Here is a 20,056-nt window from a genome sequence, read left to right on the forward strand (position 1 = left end):
TGTTCCACTTCTCTCTCTAGTAATGAAGATAATAGAGAGTTGACCATATTAGTGATGTGTGATTTTTTTAAACAGCCTTTTTTGCCCTTAAAAAGTTCTGTTTTAAAGCCTCAATTAAAAAAAAAAAAGCCTTGATAAATGTAAAGAAACTTAAATCATATCAAGCATCTTTTCTGACCACAATGCTATAAGGCTAGAAATCAACTACAAGAAAAAGCTATAAAATCAAACATGTGGAGGCTAAACAATATGCTGCTAAACAACCAATGCATCATTGAAGAAGTCAGAGAGAAGTAAAAAGAACCCAGAGATAAGTGAAAATGAAAACACAGCGATCCAAAACCTATGGAATACAACAAAAGCAGCTCTAAGAGAGAAATGTATAGTGATGCAAGCTTACCTCAGGAAACAAAAAGTCTCAGATAGCAACCTTATGCCTAGAGAAAGTAGAACAAATAAAACCCAAAGTTAGTAGGAGGAATAAATCATAAGGATCAGAGAGGAAATAAGTGAAAGTGAAAGTCGATTAGTCGTGTCCGACTCTTTGTGACCTCATGGGCTATACAGTCCATGGAATTCTCCGGGCCAGAATACTGGAGTGGGTAGCCTTTGCCTTCTCCAGGGGCTTTTCCTAACCCAGGGATTGAACCCAGGTCTCCCACATTGCAGGTGGATTCTTTGCCAGCTGAGCCACACTGGAAGCCCAATGAATGAAATAGAGGCTAAAAAAACAATAGAAAAGATGAATGAAAGCTGGTTCTTTGAAAAGATAAACAAAATTGATAAACTCTTAGCTAGACTCACCAAGAAAAAAAGGAAGTGAGTTCAAACCAATAAAATCAGAGGTGACAAAGGAGAAGTTACAACTGATGCCACTGAAATAAGAAGATCATAAGAGACTAGTGTGAGCAAGTGTATGCCAACGAAGTGGGCAACCTGGAAGAAATGGACCAATTCTTAGAAAGGTACAATCTCCCAAGACTGAACCAGAAAGAAATAGAAAATATAAACAAACCAATGACCAGTACCAAAATTGAATCAGTAAAAACTCCCAACAAGCAAAAGTCTAGGACCAGGTAACTTCATAGGTGAATACTAACAAACATTTAGAGAAGAGTTAACACCTATCCTGAAACTGTTTCAGAAACTACAGAGGAAGGAACACTTCTGAACTCATTCTATGAGTCCACCACCATCACCCTGATACCGAAACCAGACAAAGATATCACACACAAAATCACTGATGAACATGGATGCAAAAATCCTCAACAAAATACTAGCAAACCAACTCCAGCAATATATTAAAAGGTTCAGACACCATGATCAAGTGGGGTTTATCCCAAGGATGCAAAGATTTTTCAGTATCTGCAGATATCATATCTACCACATCCACAAACTGAAGAATAAAAATCATATGAATGTCTCATATACAGAAAAGGCATTTGATAAAATTCAGCATCCATTTATGATTAAAAAAACTCTTCTGAAAGTAGGCATACAAAAAAATTGAAAAATTAAATGAATTCCCAGGCAGTCTAGTAGTTAGGACTCTGCAATTCCATTTCAGGGGGCACAGGTTTGATCCCTGGTCAAGAAATGTGGGATCCATTCCCCACATGCCACAGCACAACCAAAAAAAAGGGGGAGTGGTTGAAAGTGGGCATAGAGGGACCATACCTCAATAAAGGCCATATATGAAAACCCCCCCACCTAACATTATAGTCAACAGTGAAAGGCTGAAAGCATGTCTTCCAAGATCAGGAATAAGAAAAGAATGCCGTCTTGCCATTTTTATTCAACATAGTTTTGGAAGTCCTAGCCACAGAAATCAAAGAAGAAAAATAAAAGGATTTCAAATAGGAAAATAAGTAAAACTGTCATTGTTTGCAGATGACATGATGCTATAGATAGAAAATCCTAAAGATGCTACTAGAAAACTACTAGAGCTCATCAATGAATTCAGTAAAGTTTCTGGATACAAAGTTAATATACAGACAGGTTGCATTTCTGTACTCTAACAACAGAATATCAGAAAAAGAAATTAAGGAAACAGTACCACTAACCATTTCTTTAAAAAGAATAAAAGACCCAGGAATAAACCTACCTAAGGAGGGAAAACTGTATTCTGAAAACTGTAAGATCCTGATGAAAGAAATCACACAGCAAAAATGGAACGATACACCATGTTCTTGGATTGGAAGAATCAGTATCATTAAAATGAACATACTACCCAAGGCAATCTGTAGATGCAGTGCAATTCCTGTCAAATTGCCAATGGCATTTTTCACAGAACTCAGACAAAAAGCATTAAATTTGTATAGAGACACAGAAGACCCAGAATAACCACGACAATCTTGTGAAAGAAGAATGAAGCTGGAGGAATCATACACCCTTACTTCAGACTATACTACAAATTTACAGTAATCAAAACAGTAGGGCACAAAAACAGATATGTACATCAATGGAATGGGGTAGAAAGCCCAGAAATAAACCCACACACTTATGGTCAATTAATCTATGACCAAGGAGGCAAGAATATACAATGGAGAAAAGATAGTCTCTTCAACAAATGGTGCTGGGAAAACTAGACAGCTTCACGTACAAGAATGAAATCAGAATGTTTTCTAACACCATATACAAAAATAAGTCAAAATGGGTTAAAGAACTAAATGTAAGACTGAAAACCATAAAACTCCTAGAGGAAAACATAGGGAGAACACACTTAGACATAAATTGCAGCAATGCTTTTTTGGAAACATCTTCTAGAGTAATGGAAAATAAAACCAAAAACAAACAAATGGGACCTACTAGCCTCCAACTAATAAAAATAAATGAAAAAATAAATAAATAAAAGCTTCTGCACAGCAAAGGAAACCATAAACAAAATGAAAAGACAACCTACAGACTGGAGAAAATATTTTCACGTGATGCTACAGACAGGGGACTAATTTCTAAAATATACAAATAGTTCACATAGCTTAATATCAAAAAAGCAACCCAATAAAAAAATGGGTGCAAGACCTCAATAGACATTTCTCTTAAGAAGACCTACAGATGGCTAACAGGTATATGGAAGTATTTCATATTGCTAATCATTGTGAAAGTGAAGTTGCTCAGTCGTGTCCAACTCTTTGCAACCCCATGGACTGTAGCCTACCAGGCTTCTCCGTTCGTGGGATTTTCCAGGCAAGTGTACTGGAGTGGGTAGCCATTGCCTTCTCCAGGGGATCTTCCTGTCCCAGGGATCAAACCCAGGTCTCCCGTATTGTAGGCACTTTACCCTCTGAGCCAGCAGGGAAATCCATTCCTGCTAATCATTAGAGAAACGCAAATCAAAACGAGGTATCACGTCACACCAGTCAGGATGGACATCATTAAAGAGTCTACAAATAATACCTGCTGGAGAGGGTGGGGAGAAAAGAGAACTCTCTTAACACTGTTGCTGAGAAGGTAAATTGTTACAGCCAGTATGGAGAACAATATTGCAGTTCCTTAAAAAAACTAACCATATGATCCTGCAGTCCCATTCCTGGGCATATGTCTGGAGAAAACTATAAATAGAAAAGGTACATTCACCCTAACGCTCACTGTAGCACTATTGACAATAGCTAAAACATGGAAGCAGCCTAAGTGCCCATCAGCAGATGAGTGGATAAAGAAGATGTGGTGTGTATATAAAGTGCTTGTGTGTGTGTACACATATATGTACACACAATGTGATACTACTCAACCATAGAAAAGAATGAAATAATGCTATTTGCAGCTATATGGATGGACCTAGGCATTATCATATTAAATGAAGTCAGAGAAAGACATGTCGTCTGATATCACTTATATGTAGAATCTAAGAAAAATGATACAGATGAACCTTTATGCAAAACAGAAACAGACTCACAGATGAAGAAGAAAAACTTTTGGTTACCAGAGGCGAAAGCTGGGAGGGAGAGGATAAATTAGGAATTTGGGTTTAACATGTAAATATGTAAAATAGATAAACAACAAGGACTTGCTGTATAGCACAGGGAACTAAATTCAGTATTCTGTAAATATATAACTATATATTTAACTACATAAAAAAGAATAAAAATATATAAATATATATATTTAAAAATATATAAAAAAAGAATATGCCATATGTATAACTGAATCCCTTTGCTGTACACTTGAAATTGACACATTATAAATTAACTATACTTCAGTTTTTAAAAATTCTGCTTTAAACTTGTCTTCACGTGTCATTGTGCTAGGGTTTTGGATTTTACCGACTGAATGAAATCTGATCGCTTCAAGGAAACTAGTCATTTTAATCATCATGTTACGTTTTTCTCTTTAAAAATGATCGTGCTATTACGTTATGTCACTTTAATTGTTCTTTCCTTCCCTAGGAGCTGATGCAACAGAATGGGATTGGTTATGTTTTAAATGCCAGCAATACCTGCCCCAAGCCTGACTTTATCCCCGAATCTCATTTCCTGCGAGTGCCTGTGAATGATAGCTTTTGTGAGAAAATTCTGCCGTGGTTGGACAAATCAGTGGATTTTATTGGTAAGTAGCTCAAGTGATATTACAAATCCTTTGGGTTATAGTCTTGTGTATGAGTATACCCCTCCCTCCCCCTTTCTCTCATTAGAGAAAAGGAACCTACTTCACAGATTTCACAAGTCTGAAAACAAACATGACGCCGCTTATCTCATTCCGTGGCCAGGTGACGTGTGTGCCGTGTGGGCCATGCTGTCCCTAAGGGACTGGCCTTGTGACATCTCAGCTAACTCGAACATTCCCATGGTTAAGCCTGGTGGGATCTGTGATTACAGGTTTGCGAGTGTTTGAAAATGGGTTAAACTCTCTGGGATTAAACTCGCCACCCACTTCGTCAGATCCTGTAAAAGACTTCTGGAAACTGGTGGCACGCCTTGCTGCTGTGCTTTCCCCAGGGAACAGCCAAGTCCTGTGGAAACTAATCCCATTACGTTTAAAGTTTTTATGTCACAAGATTCCTAAGCCTCCATCTGTGTGCCAGCAATTTCAAGTATTAGTAGTATTGGGTCTAATGAAATTCCAACACACACACTCACATTCGTGTGGTCATTCCTTGGCGATGACTGTGACGGGGTCTGGTCTGGATGGTACTTTGTTCTGCTCACTGGGCCCGTCAGCCCTGGAGCCTCCCCAGCTCCCAGCTTCTGGCACTGCTATGACATTTTTGGCGCCTTGAAATCAGGTCTGCTGGTAGGAAATCAATTTTACATTTACTTGACATGTGGTTTTGGTGGAAAATGGCTAAACCAACAACATGGGTTCGTTGCTCCTGGGCAGCATGACTAGGTGTGACTCTTGATGTCCATGTGAGGAGTTTTCGTTGGTTCTCCCCCAGTCATGAGCTGGAGCACCGTCATCCATAATTAAATACTCTTGAATTGATTACTGAAAGTGTTTTTTAAAAAAAGAACTGATTCCTTTTAAACAATGTAACTATGTAAATTAAGCCCCTCACTCTATCCTTTCATCTATGAGAGGAATTTTCTAGACAGTGCTTTTGGAACTTTGGGTAATTTTGAAACAGATAGCCCTTTTCTCAAGATTTCAGATTGCCAAGACTTCTCTTTAATAGGCATGCATCCTGTGAAACACCAGAAGATAAATGGCTTAGATAATTCGCATGAAAATCATCACAAACAAAACTCCCGTAATTAATTTTTCCTGCCATTCTACTTCTAGGAAGTATTCAGCATATCATTCAGTGTTTACCTGTTTGAAAGACGATGGTTATAGTTAATGTTCCCATTAAATGTCACATTGATCCAGAGGTAGTTGGCTCTGATTTCAGCTAAAAGTACGGTTTCAGAGTCTAAATTCAGAAGAAAACCTGATTCTGTTAAGTCATCACAGTGTCTAAGCTTTAGGAAGGTTGGTAAGAAAGAGGGAACTTTGCCTCCAGCTTACTTTTCTTTGACTTCATGGGAGCTATTGGCTGCTTTTAATTCATACAAAAGGAACTTTACCATGTTCCAAGTTGGTGAGATACATACCCAAATATATATTATAATTGTATATCTGAAGATATTTTTACTTACCAGTAGTTCACTTGCTTGGCCCTATTTACTGTTAGGGCCACCACCCTTTTCCCACCCAGACCATCCAGTGCAATACCTCCAGCCCACCGTGGAATTCAGCCTGTGTTCACTAGAGGTGCTAGTCTCCGCCAGGCCATTTAAAGCCTTGGTCAGTCATGGCAGAGAACATAAAGATGTACCCTCGTACCAGGACTTACTAACTTACAGGCTCGTACTTTTTATCATTCAGGTTAAATTTCAGTAAGTTCCTGGGTTTGTTGGAAAAGCTCAGGTTTGAGTGTTGCCTTTGCTTTTAGGAGAGGGAGGCGGAGGTGAGCACAGTTGCCTGTCTGTGCCTGGGACCCTGCCCAGGCCCCCAGCCCAGCTGACTCTGTGTACAGGCTCCTGCCTCACCTCCCCCACAGCAAGCTCAGGGCTTTTGTAGGCAACACAGGGAGGTAAGTAAGAGGATACACTTTGAAGCCAAACTGTATTTGAGTCCTGCCTCCCTTGGTTATCAGTTAAGTGATTCTGGGTGAGTTACTAAAAATTCTCTGTTCCTTAGTCTACTGATCTGATGACTGAAGATAATGTATTTATGTATTTATCTTATAAGGTATACTATATACCTGTATATACCTTATAAGGATATTATATGGATTAAAATAGATAATACATATAAACATTTGCACGGCGCCTGACTTGTAACTGGCTCTTAATAAATAGTAGCTGAATTAAATTATCTGAGAAGCCTTTTTCTATTTTTTCTTAGAGGTGTACTCTGCCACCTCAGTTATTACCTCCTCCATTTTCACCTTTGTAACTCCTCCCCTTCATCCATTTCATTTGTTATCTTCTTTTTTTTAATTAATTCATTTTTCAATTAAGGGTAATTCCTTTACAGAATTGCATAGGTTTCTGCCAGATATCAACACGAATCAGCCGTAGGTATATACATATGTCCCCTCCCTCTTGAACTTCCCCCCACCTCCTCTTTTTTAACCTTGAATTGATAAAAGAAAAATAAAGGCAAAATTGAAAAATACATATATCTTTTTCTCATCCTTGGATTGTTGTAGTGGCAACCTGCTTTTGTTTTAATTTCCAGTTTTCCCCATCCATGCCTTCCTGTTGCCCCTGTTCAGCACTCGCAGAGGCTACTTAAGCGTCTTGGGTCCTTTGCCCGAGTTTCCCAGACTCTCCGGCAGCTGCTCCCCACCTCTGATCCTCCGGTTCAGTCCCTTCCCACCCAGCACGCACCAGGCAAGCCTCTTTTCTGAGCAGTGGTCCAGCCACAGTATTCTAATGAGCTCCACTTCCGTATAATCACTTTTCAATTAGATTTTTTAAATACATCATCCAAATAGTTGTAAAAGCAGTATAAGTACCACACAGAAAATTTGAAAAACAGAGAAAAGGAAACCTATACCCTCAACATCCTAACTCATCTGTTATCATCATAGCTTTATTTCCTTCCAGCCTTTTTCAATTTTTTTTATAAAGATTACCTTTTAAAATATGTATTGGCCAGCCGGCCTGTGTATACAGGGTTTATACTGTGCTCAGTGTTCAGTACTTTGGGAGAGCATTAGAAGTAAAACCCTTCTCGGCACTTCGAGTCTAGTTCTGAGATAATTACTAAAAATGAGAGGATACTGTCAACATTAAAAAAATATTTCAAGCCAGCCTATTTCCAGTAAGAATATGAAGCAGCTTACAGGAAGAGGTTGGGATCAGAAAGTAACACACATTCATCCATAGTACCATTAAAATGAGATAGAAGATCAAGAACCAAGTAATATGTGGCTAGCAAAGGTACAGTAAAATCCGAATCACCGTTCCCTGTTGAAATTGAGTGAAAACCTTGACTTTGAGCTTCTCAGTAGCCAAGGTTAAAAAGGAAGTACTAAGAGCAGTCTAGGCTAAATACTGACTAGTAAAGGGGGAAGAGAGCTGTGGAGGCCCAGGAGGTCGTGGACTTTGTGGACATGAGTTTATATACTATTATGTTGTATAGTGTGTCCTTATTTCTTGTTTTGTGTGTTTGATTTCTCTATTTAAAGGGAAACTGCTTGATTGTTGATGTACTACCTCAAAGCCTTTCAGTGCTCTGTATATAACAAATAATACATCATGCACGTTAGATGTTTGTAATATGTAAACAGAGGTGGCGAGACTGGAGCCTTGTATTATTCAGCTGCCAGAGCAGAGTCCCTGGGATAGCTGTTAATTCCAAGAATATTAACATAAGGCTTGGTAAACTTTTGATAGTTAATCAATGAAAACAAGAACGAAAAGGGAAGTTGATGGCAGCAGGTAAGCACACAGGTTAACTGTTCAGAATTGAGGCCGTCATAGTACCGACTGAAGTGGTGGTTGCTTCCAGGCTCTGGGGTAACTTCATCCTTACCCACGAGAAAGCTTTTAAAGCTCATCTACAGTGAGAGGTGGCAGGACTGTGTGATTGAATTTCCCTGGTTCTTGGTTCTAACAGAGTCCTGCCATGTTATGGGCAGTGAGCATGACGCAGTGTGATAGTATGATCTCAGGGAAGAGGTCAGGGTTCCCTTGGTCCTCATTCAAGGACCCACTAAACCTGATTGATGGCGCACATGTGGTTTCTCCTTGAGTTCAGAAATAAAGTTCAGTGAGCCATTTTATGTCATGGCGAAGTCTCCTGGAGAAAAATGGGGAAACTATTTTTCTATGGGGAAGAAGGGCTCTGTGAGTTGGCATTTCAGATTCTTGACCTGGCATCTTTTCACGTTGTGATGTAGTGTCACTGTGACTAGGTCTCCCCCCTCCCCACCTCCCTGCTGTTTACCCGGTAATGTGTCCCGTATGTTTAAAAGGAAGAAGTGCTTTTAAAACTTAATCTCATATATTTAAATCATTATGTCATAAACCTAAAATACGTTATATGTCAGTTGTTTCTTAAAACTGGAGAAAGGTCTCTTACGTAATTAGCAAAAAGCTGAAGTGTTAGACAACATGGATAAACAAAATATTAGCTAAGATCTTAGGATTTTGGATGTTATTTTCTTGTATACTATTCTGTATTTCTGAAGTTTTCTATGCCAAGCAAGTAGAATCATGTGATCACAATCTATGATTTATACTCAGGGAGAATAATAAAAATAATACATAATGTAAAAAATGCATACATATAAATCCATGGCTGATTCATGTCAATGTATGGCAAAAGCACTACAATATTGTAAAGTAATTAGCCTCCAACTAATAAAAATAAATGAAAAAGAAAAACAGAACTACCATATTAAAAAAAATTGCAGTGAAATGTATTGAATGAGAGGCAACCTGGATTAGGGACAAATTGCTTATTAACACATGTGGGGACCTTCTCTCTTCTCTATGAAAATGGTGGGGAAATCATGTTCCCTACCTCCTTAAAAGAGTATTGAAAGGAAAAATAGATAAGTATCAAGAGAGGGACTTTACTTTGCATCGGCAGGTGAAGGACACTGTGTGAGTATATGGAAACACGACTTTACTGCTGAACAAAGTTGTTAATGATCTTTTCTGAATTTGACTCCTACAGAGAAAGCAAAAGCCTCCAATGGATGTGTCCTTGTGCACTGCTTGGCAGGGATCTCCCGCTCCGCCACCATCGCCATTGCCTACATCATGAAGAGGATGGATATGTCCTTGGATGAAGCTTACAGGTGAGGACAGGAACATGCCCTATGTGAGTGGCTTCTCCTTTGACCTGAATCATGAGGAGATATGAGAGTGGGTGACCACGATTATTTTAGTTAACACTTTTTACAGGTGACTTGACTTTTAAATGTTTCAAAGTTGGAGAAAAATGTATTTTTATAATTTAGCACTAATTCTACCCTCCCATGAATCAAGTTCATCCTCAGCTGCTTTATTAAGTTTGAAAAAAGTGAAAGTATTAGACACTCAGTCATGTCCAACTCTTCGCAACCCCACGGACTGTAGCCTGCCAGGGTCCTTTGCCCATGGGGTTCTCCAGGCAAGAATACTGGAGTGGGTGCCATTCCCTTCTCCAGAGGATCTTTATGACCCAGGGATCGAACCTGGGTCTCCTGCACTGCAGGCAGATTCTTTACCATCTGAGCCACCAGGGAAGTCCTGAGTTTTTTTAAGTTTAAGAAACAGGAAATCTAGAGATCTTTCCCTAGTTGGAGAAATATCATTTGTTCTAATTTACACATGAGAAAAAATGCTCCAGGAGAATACTCATTATAGAATTCCTACTGTGCTTCAGACTCTCTCTCACTTTCACTGAGGATAAAGTCCAGTATATGTAAGTATAAAACCAAATAATTGTCAAACTCCACTCACAATCTAGACTTGCCCAGTTTTTGTTTTTTTTTTAATATTTATTGAAGCATAATTGATTTACAATGTTGGTAATTTCTGCTGTGTGGCAAAGTGATTCAGCTATGCAGGCACATATTCTTTTTTATATTCTTTTTCCATTATGGTTTATCACAGGATATTGAATATAGTAGGACCTTGTTGTTTATCCAGCCTATATATAATAGTTGGCACCGGCTAATCCCAAGCGCCCAATCTCCCCCCCCACCCCTTGGCAATCACAGGTTTGTTCTTATGTCTGTTTCTGTTTCGTAGATATGTTCACTTGTGTTGTGTTTTAGATCCCACATAGAAGTGACAGCATATGATATTTCTCTGTTTCTGACTTCACTTAGTATGATAATCTCTAGGGCCACCCATATTGTTGCTGCTGGCATTATTTCATTCTTTTTCATGGCTGAGTAATATTCGAGTGTGTGTGTACACACACATCTTTATCCATTCATCGCTTGGTGAACATTTAGGTCGTTTCCATGTCTTGGCTATTGTGAACAGTGCTGCTGTGAACATTGGTGTCAATGTATTTTTTTAAATTATACTTTTGTCTGAGTATATGCCCAAGAGTGGGATTGCTGGATCATATGGCAACTGTATTTTGTTTTTGGAGGAACTTCTGTACTGTTTTCCATAGTGGCCGCACTAATTTACCTTCCCATCAATGGTGTAAGAAGGTTCCCTTTTCTCCATAACCTCTCCAACATGTATTATTTGTAGACTTTTCAGTGATGGCCATTGTGATTTGTGGGAGGTGATATCTCACTGTAGTTTTGATTTGCATGTCTCTAATTAGCAATGACAGATATCTTTTTCATGTCCCCATTTGGCCATCTGTATGTCTTCTTTGATGAAATATCTATTTAGGTCTTCTGCCCCTTTTTTTATAGGATTGTTTGTATATTTTAGAAATTAAGCCCTTGTCAGTCACATCATTTGCAAATATTTTCTCTCATTCCTTGCTTGTCTGTTTTATGGTTTCCTTTGCTGTGCAAAAGCTCCTAAGATTGATTGGGTCCCATTTGTTTATTTTGGTTTTTATTTCTGTTACCTTGGGAGATGGTCTTAAGAAAACATCAGTACAATTTATGTCAGAGAATGTTTTGCCTGTGTTTTCTTTTAGGAGTTTTATGGTGTCATGTCTTATATTTAAGTCTTTAAGCCATTTTGAGTTTATTTTTTATGTATGGTGTGAGGGTGTGTTCTAACCTCATTGATTTGCATGTGGCCGTCCATAGACTTGCCCAGATTTTGCAGTGTATAATTTTGACTGGTCGCCCCCAATCTCATTCTCCAGACAGAAGGCAGCCAGTGACGGCAGCACCAAGGACTGGGGTTGTGTTGAGGGACGTATGAAGCAGAGCCCTCTGTGTATCTTGTTGGATAGAGGTGGTTAGTCTCCATGTGATAATGGATCAATAAATATATGCACACAGAACCAGACCTGTTGTAACAATAGGATTTTTTTTCTCAAGTTGGAAAATTTGGAACAAAGAAATGAGCTACTCGAACGGTTTCTCACTGGAGGAAGGAAGTGGGAAGGCAGGTCCTCCCCTCTGGCTTAGCCCCCTAAGTTCCTCCTGAACCCCACACAAACCAGCAGGAAAGGCACCCTCATATCCTCATAGGGGATCTTAGCATGGAGACCCTGTATTTACACTTGTCACAGTTGAGCCAGTTATTTCTGGCTTTGTTAATTTTGGCTTTAGGTTATGTATTTCTAAGGAGTTTATTTTTGAGTTTTCTCTTTCCTTCCTTATTCAAATTCTTAGGGTAGTTTCACTCCTTCATCTTCTGAGGCGTGTCTGTGAGAATCTGGGGCCACTAAAGAACATATCTACTATTTCTGAATCTTTGTTTCTGCAATGAAATGGAAAAGCTGTTTACCACTAGTTTTGATCCCTTGGCAACTCTTTTAACAAGGTGGTTACAGGAATGAATCCAGATGTTAGACCTGGTTTTGAATCCCAGCCCCATCCTTTAATAACTGTGACTGGGGCAAGTCACATAAGGACTGTGTGTACCTCTGTGATGGAGGGTAGTTTTGAGGGCTGAATGAGCTAATACTCTTGTTAGTGCATTAACATCATGCTTAGCAGACAAGAGTCTTCTGTGTGGCTGGTTATTCTGTCCCATTAAATACAGAGAGCAGGGAACTGAGAAGTGTGTGCTTTGATGCTCTGGCCATCTGATACCCTCTCTCTTTTGGTCATTAATTATAGATGTGAAATTTCTCGAAGTCACTGTGGGGACTCTGACATTGGAAAGTTGAAGGTGGCGTGCCTGTTAAGCTATACTTCTGATGGGAACACCAGAGCGGGGCGGGGTGGGGGTGAGGGTGTCCCAGGTGGCGAGGAAAGAATCATCTCTTACCAGCTGCACGGGAGACATTGTGCACATGCTCAAGTCCCTCAGTCGTGTTCAACTCTTTGTGACCCCATGGAATGGAGCAGGCTCCTCTGTCCAGGGGATCCTCCAGGCAAGAATACTGGAGTGGGTTGCCATGCCCTCCTCCAGGGCATCGTCCCAACCCAGGGATCGAACCCAGGTCTCCTGCATTGCAGGTGGATTCTTTACTGTCTAAGCCACCAGGGAAGCCCAAGAATACTGTAGGGGTTAGCCTATCCCTTCTCCAAGAAAACTTGCCAGCCCAGGAATCGAACTGGGGTCTCCTGCATTGCAGGTGGATTCTTTACCAGCTAAACTAACCAGGGAAACCCACTGGAAGCCTTAAGTCCTTGAAAATAGGGAGGATGAACCTAAAACTTTTGGGGTTGGGCTCCCTGCTTTCTAGCATTCTCAGGGTCCTCCTGTAAAGTTCCCCAAGGCAGAAGCCCATACCTCCTCCTCCACCTGCTCCCTGAACTTTTAAACCAGCCATCTTCCAAAGGTCTTGGGAAGACCTCTCTGATCATTCAGTCTCACCTCTTCACTTACTGTACCTGAATAACTTTAACAGGTCAGCTGTCAGATTCAAGCCTTTTTGGTTTTTCCCACTCCTCACAGATTTGTGAAAGAAAAAAGACCTACTATATCTCCCAACTTCAATTTCCTGGGCCAGCTCCTGGACTACGAGAAGAGGATTAAGAGCCAGACCGGGGCCGCTGGGCCCAAGAGCAAACTGAAGCTGCTGCCCCTGGAGAAGCCAAGCGAGTCGGTTGCCGGGCCCGGCCCCATGGAGGGCGCACAGGGGAGCCAGCTGCCCCCAGGGCCGCCCCGCGCCCGCCCGGCTCCCGCTCCCTCCGAGGGGGCGGGGCCCCCGCCTGCGCCCCCCAGCACGGCCCCCGACGACAGCCCCCTGGTCCAGGCGCTCAACGGGCTCCACCTGCCCTCGGACAGGCTGGAGGACAGTGGCCGCCTCAAGCGCTCCTTCTCGCTGGACATCAAGTCGGTGTCCCCGACGCCCGGCGGGCTCTCATCGCCCGAGGCCGCCCTGGAGCTCTACAAGCCCGCCGCCCCCGGCCTGGAAGGCGCGGGCAAGCCCTGCCAGCCCTGCCAGTTCTCTCCGGTGCAGGAGGTGTCGGAGCAGACGCCGGAGGCCAGCCCGGACCACGAGGAGGCCCCGCCGCCCCGGCCCTCCGACGGCAGCGGCCAGGGTGCGCGGCCCCGGCCGGGGCGGCCCCTGTGGTCGCCCCTGCACCGCAGCGGGAGTGTGGAGGACCGCGGGCAGCCCCGCTTCCTCTTCGGCCTCTCGGCCAGCCAGCAGCACCTGGCCACGTCGGCCACGGGGCTGGGCCTGGAGGGCAGGCACTCGGACCTCCTGGCCCCCCAGACCTCCGCCCCGGCCCTGACCAAGAGCTGGTATTTCACACCAGAGCCCCCGCACTTCTACTCGGCCTCGGCCGTCTACGGGGGCCGCGCGGGCCACCCTGCCTTCAGCTGCAGCCAGCTGCCCACGTGCGGCGGGGACCCCGGGCACTCGGTGCGCCGGCGCCACAAGCCCGGCGACAGGGCCGACTCCCGGCGCAGCTGGCACGAGGAGAGCCCCTTCGAGAAGCAGTTCAAGCGTCGCAGCTGCCAGATGGAGTTTGGTGAGAGCATCAGGTCGGAGAACCGGTCACGGGAGGAACTGGGCAAGGTGGGCAGCCAGTCAAGCTTTTCAGGCAGCATGGAAATCATCGAGGTCTCCTGAGCAGGAGGACACTTGTGACTCCCGTGGACAGGACTTGTCTTGTTCACAAAAACTAATTCCCTGTAAATCTGAAATATATATATGTACATATATTTTTTTGGAAAATGGAGCTATGGTGTAAAAACAACACATGGATCCACACCATTCTTTTTTTTTTTAACATCTGCAGTTGAGAGAGCAGCTAATACTTCTCTCAACACAAATGGAAGGGCCCAGGCCAGCTTTCCCCCAGACACGTGACACAGTTCTATGCAATGGATTGCACATCCTCCCGTTCTTACTAGACTGAGTTCTACTTGGAGTTGGAGGACGGAAGCCCCCACCGTTCTCTTGTTGTGCTACAAAGAGATCTCAGATCCTAGTCCTGTCTGGTCCCTTCCGTAGTGCACCTTAGCGCTGAGACTGAGCCAGCCTGTGGGTCGGGCGGGGAGACCCCGTTAGGAACAAAACCTAATGGTAAATCCACAAGGAACCATCACGTCCAAAGCCGATGCACAGATCCAAGCGCACCCGCCAGCCGCTGCGCTGGCTGCCAGCGTCATTCTGCTGACCGACCATTAGGGGGCCTTGCCAAGACCTACTTTAGAGCAACCCCAGTACCTCAGACAGAAAGTCGGGGCTTTCACCACTACCAGGTCTGGTGGCCCGGTTTCTAGGCATTGTGAACAGGTAGGTAGCTAGTCACACCTTTCGACCAATTTAGACGGTCTCTGCAGGCATTTCCAGTCAGGCCTGGATGGAAGTGGTCCGGCTCCTCTTTCTTCTTCTCGGCTTTATGAAGAAGGAAGGTGAAGCTATCTGAGATCAACTGAACAGCCAGGAATCTGGCAGCATCATGATTTAAGCTAATGTTGGGAGGTTAAATGAGTCTACCTCCCTCTTTCTAAATCAAAAGAACTGTTCAAGATGGGCTTGTTAATCCTGGGAAGTAAAGGTTAACCTGGTTTCAAGCCAGATGTGAATTTCTTTGGTAGCAGAGCAGCACCCCCTTCAAGGTCTCAGCCAAACTAGGTATTTTCTATTTTGGTTTCACTGCACAGAGGTATTTTGTGAAAATGGAATAAGGTGGAATTTTATTGGAAACTACCAAGAGGCAGAAAACTGTGGAAGGATAAGAGAAGATAAAATTACTGAGGAGCAGCAGGGGGATTTTATTTTCTCAGTGGTTTTTTTTTCCCCTTAGCATGTGACGAAGGTGGTATTTTCTACGATTTCCTTAGGCTTTCATACTGCTAGGGCTGAGAGGCTTTCGTAAGCCAGGAGTGCTCAGAACTCAACAGTATAGAAATGTGAGGAGGAGGCGGACAAATTTTGTTTCATCGCAAGCAGAGTGGAAAGACACACCCACACTATTCTCAAACTACCCCCAGCATATTTTAGTAGAAGGGACACCAAAATGGAGCGGGACCAAGTGGTCTCAGTCCGTACCTACAATCACTGTATGGAATCAACCCTGGCAGCTGAAACTAGGTGATTAGAACAAGTAAACAAGTGATAGTACTTACCTGCTTTTAAACTTCCTGGCTTGAGTTTTGTCAGCTACAGTCTGGTCCTGTTTTGAAGCCTTAATTCACGTCAGCAGCTTTTTTTTTTTTTTTTTTTTTTTTAAGGGTGGTGGGTGGGTGTTCGTGTTGTTCTTTACTGTAAGTGTAGCTAGTTGCTGACTCATATCTCAGGTTTTTCTACGTGTGAGAAATGGACAGTCCTTTGAGTCGGATGTGACTTCATGTTTCTTATGGTGACTGCTAAAACCAGCATAGAGTGACATGATTCAAAACTGACTTGATTGTGACAATTCTGAACTTCATAGAACATAACTGGTTATGCACAAACAACGGGCTGTGATATGGGTGTAAAATGAAGAGAGTAAACTGTGTAGGGAGCGCATTGTTACCATACTGGAAAGGTTCTGTTAAGTGATTTAGCTTTTCTCTATACATGCAAATTCTGGGTGTAATCAGACCCAATTATCAAGGTTTCACACATTGATTTTTGATGTGTTACATACACATGCACCAACTGTGTAACAGCTCCCAGCTTCCAGAGTCTGGTCACAACTGTGGAACATTTCTGAGAAGTGAAAACAATGGCTCCAATGCTGTATGTTTCAGGAGGGTTGTGGGATTTGGTTTTAATGAGATATTTGGGCTGAACTGGCCTTCCAACCTTCGGGATTTCTCTTGGCCATGGTCCCCTTCCTTCCTGTGACCGATGTGGTCCTATGTTACAGCTTTTAGTTCTTGATCGCTAATGTCAAATAATCAGCCCTCGGAATGGAGACCTCCCAGCTGAGGGGACAGCCTCTCGGGCCAGCCCTGGAGCCACATGGGTGGCCGTAGGGTCCAGGTGGCTGGTTCTCTGCACCGTGAATCAGAGGGCGCGCTGGAGCCTACCAGATGACACAGAATGGTGATGTTAAGCAGCAGAACTAGACTTCGATGTGAGAAGTGCTGGAAAATGGTTTAGGACATTTGTAAAGTTGAGTGGGAAGACTGTATAAATGTGTAATATGAATATAGTGTTCTTTTGGAGTAAGGCAAGCTGTTGAATGGTTACAATTGTGCATTTCTTATTCTGATGTGTCATGAATGTTAATATGATGAAATAAAATCAAAACTGGTACCTGTTTATACATAAATATGAGAAGGGACCTCTCTCTGCAGCACGTCCGAGGGGTTCGGGAGGCTGTGGTGGGGCCTGGCCTGCTGGCTTCCCATCAGAGGGTTCAGCTCAAGGTGAAACGCTGAGTCCTCAGCCTGTGTCACAGGCTCCATCTTGCACAGGGAACGCGCGTGGGGGCTAACAGTCTACTGCCGTCATCGTCATCCTTTCATGGGTACATCAGATGCACGCTATGGCATAGAAACCTCAAAGGTAAACATTTGCTGACTGGCTGAATCCAGAATGGTTCAGGGTAGGAAGAAAAAAGACAAACATTCATGGTGCATTTTGTGCAGTTTTAGAATTCTTGTAGGAAAAACCGAGGGAGAGTAGTTATTTCAAGATCTGTTCTCCATCCTTGTCATGCACGTCCTAATGACCTCTCTGCTTCTAAGTGATGACGGCACAACGACTCATGAGACTAGAAGCTCAACCTCATCATGTTGTTAATGGGGGGAAAAAAAGATGATGCATTAAAGGAGTAAAGCATTTACCTTCAGTGCAAGCAGACAGGATACTGATGACACTGATAGTCACAGGTGACATCATTTCAGTTGGTTGTGAAAGGCTTCTGAGTTGAAGTTAGATTTAAGGAAATTTAAAAGTAAGGATTGGACGGAGTGAGTGAAGACCAGAAAGAGCTGTCTTGGCTAGGACCTTGTCAAAAAGTGGACGTGGGTGTGGGACAGAGGAACAGAAAGACAAAGTGTTAGTTGCTCCATTGTGTCCGACTCTTTGTGACCCCATGGACTGTAGCCTTCCAGGCTCCTCTGTCTATGGGCGACTCCAGGCAAAAATACTGGAGTGGTTGCCATGCCTTCCCTACCCAAGGATCAAACACAGGTCTCCTACATAGATTCTTTACTATCTGAGTCACCAGGGAAGACGTAGGAATAAATCTGCCTTAAGATGTAAGGTGGCAGGAGGGAGCACGTGCCTCGGTGAGAGGCTTTGGATGAGAACTTGTAGGTGTTGGAAGGCCCGGAGGTCAAGCCAGTTATGACTTAGATAGACTTGAGGGTCTCTAGGGGATCACCAGCCGTAGCAGGCTGGCATCAAAGGGCTAGTTTGGGTGTGACATGACCAGACCAGGGCTCAGGCTAAAGGGAAGCAGGGTAGGTGCAGATGTGAAGGGTCAGGCATACACAATGGGACAAGTGGACCCTCATCCCTCATCAGGACCCTCACCGTCATTTTATCTTAGATGCTCCTGTCTGGTGGTTTTCCTTTTCTGACACTAAGCAGAAATGTTTTCGGTCTGGTAAACAAAATTTAGGTCTAGGGACTTTTTCTCTATAAATATTACTCTTCTGCTTCTATCAATGAAAGAGGAATGTGAGTTATTTCTTGCATTGTGTGTGGCTCATTCATCATTGTACAGCAAAATTATACTTGGTTATTATCTTTGAAATGTTGCAAAAATCAACTATGAGAATTACCACAGCACCAACTTGGAAGAAGTTGCAAGTCAATCATACTGCTGCAGTTTACGTACACAGATACCAAGCTGGCTATCTATATCAAAGGAATAAAAACAAGTTTCATTCCTTTGCTTCTGGCTAACACACTGGAACTGGTTCAAAATGCTTTCTTGTAGCACATGCAGAATATGACTTTGGAGGAGGGTGTCACAAGCGAATAGGATAACTGGAAGAGGGTTATTAGCTCAGCGGTGGCCTAGCTTCTCTGGTCAGGGGAAGTATGACAGTTTCAAAGATTGTATTAAAAGTCTTTAGCATAAATCTTGCTTCACTATATAATAAAAGGTAGCAACAGGAATTTGCCTTGATTGGTGAAGAAAATTAATCGAATCATCAATAAGTTCCATCCTGTCTTATGTTGACACTGATGACCCTGAACAAACTCCTTAGAGTAATGGACACACACACACAGCCAGCCCACCACATCAGTACTGCTTATACTAATAAGCAACTAGATTTAGTTGCCAAAAAAGTTCTAACATTATGGTTTGAAGCATGGGAATAATTAGGTTTTCTGGTTACCCTTTCCTTCTGGAGTCCCAACATCTGCATGGGAGGTACATGCCTCGTGTGTGTGCAAGAAATTAAGTGTTACCGACCACAAACCAGAAAACAACGACATCTCTTAGGCACTGTAGCTCTTAACAAAGGAATGAAAGTCAGGGTGAGGGGAAAGCAAAATTACTTCTCTCACAATTAAGAAAAAACCTACACCTAAAAATTCCACAAGAAAATATTTCCCTGCTCTCTATTCTGCCCTTCCGTTTTTAGTAACAACATTTCAAGTAATTTCCAACTGAGTACTACATATCTGGGTTTAGTTGAGGGGTAAACAAAATAGGAAGATAAAATTTTCAATTACTCTAGGAAACAGCAAACCCATGACATTCCCAAAATCTGTTCAAAAAAGTAAAGTATTGAGGAGGAAAAAGTAAAATGTTACCAGTCAGGGTTCAATCCGTGAAGAACCATTAGGAATGATATAGAATAAGGAGGTTGTTCAAGAGACTTACCTTACGCAATTAATTAGAGGAGCTGGTCAGAGTCCTGGTTTGGCTATTTCTTCTCCACCGGAAGTCGCTAGGCAGGTGGTCAGGAAAGCAGCTGGATGGGCGGTGGGGATGGATGGGCAATGGGGATGGGTGGTGGAGGATGGACGGATGGGCAGTGGAGGACAGTGGGATGGATGGGCAATGGGGATGGAGGGATGGGCAGTGGACACCTGAAGCCTGCAACAAGCTAGAACCCACGCTGGCCTCGTCTGCTTTCTAAGCCCTCATCCTCTGTGCTGCAGAAGACCTAAGAAGACGCTGGTACTCATTCATACCTGACCCAAGATGCTGAAAAGCTGAAGGCAGAATTCTGGGGAG

At 42.9% G+C, this 20,056-nt stretch overlaps 1 protein-coding gene across 3 annotated transcripts in view; it reads left to right on the forward strand.

Moving 5' to 3' along the window:
• The window catches only part of DUSP16 (dual specificity phosphatase 16), a 91,116-nt gene extending 73,950 nt beyond the window's left edge, over positions 1–17,166 (forward strand). For all 3 annotated transcript variants that reach the window (XM_065941098.1, XM_065941113.1, XM_065941106.1), the window contains exons 6-8: positions 4,386–4,545; positions 9,613–9,736; positions 13,419–17,166. In XM_065941098.1, coding sequence (XP_065797170.1) covers positions 4,386–4,545; positions 9,613–9,736; positions 13,419–14,544 — 1,410 coding nt within the window. In that variant the 3' untranslated portion in view covers positions 14,545–17,166. The remainder of the gene's footprint in view (positions 1–4,385; positions 4,546–9,612; positions 9,737–13,418) is intronic.
• The last annotated feature ends 2,890 nt before the right edge of the window (positions 17,167–20,056 follow it).

Source organism: Muntiacus reevesi, chromosome 1 (genome assembly GCF_963930625.1).
Source record: "Muntiacus reevesi chromosome 1, mMunRee1.1, whole genome shotgun sequence".
Taxonomy (NCBI): Eukaryota; Metazoa; Chordata; class Mammalia; order Artiodactyla; family Cervidae; genus Muntiacus; species Muntiacus reevesi.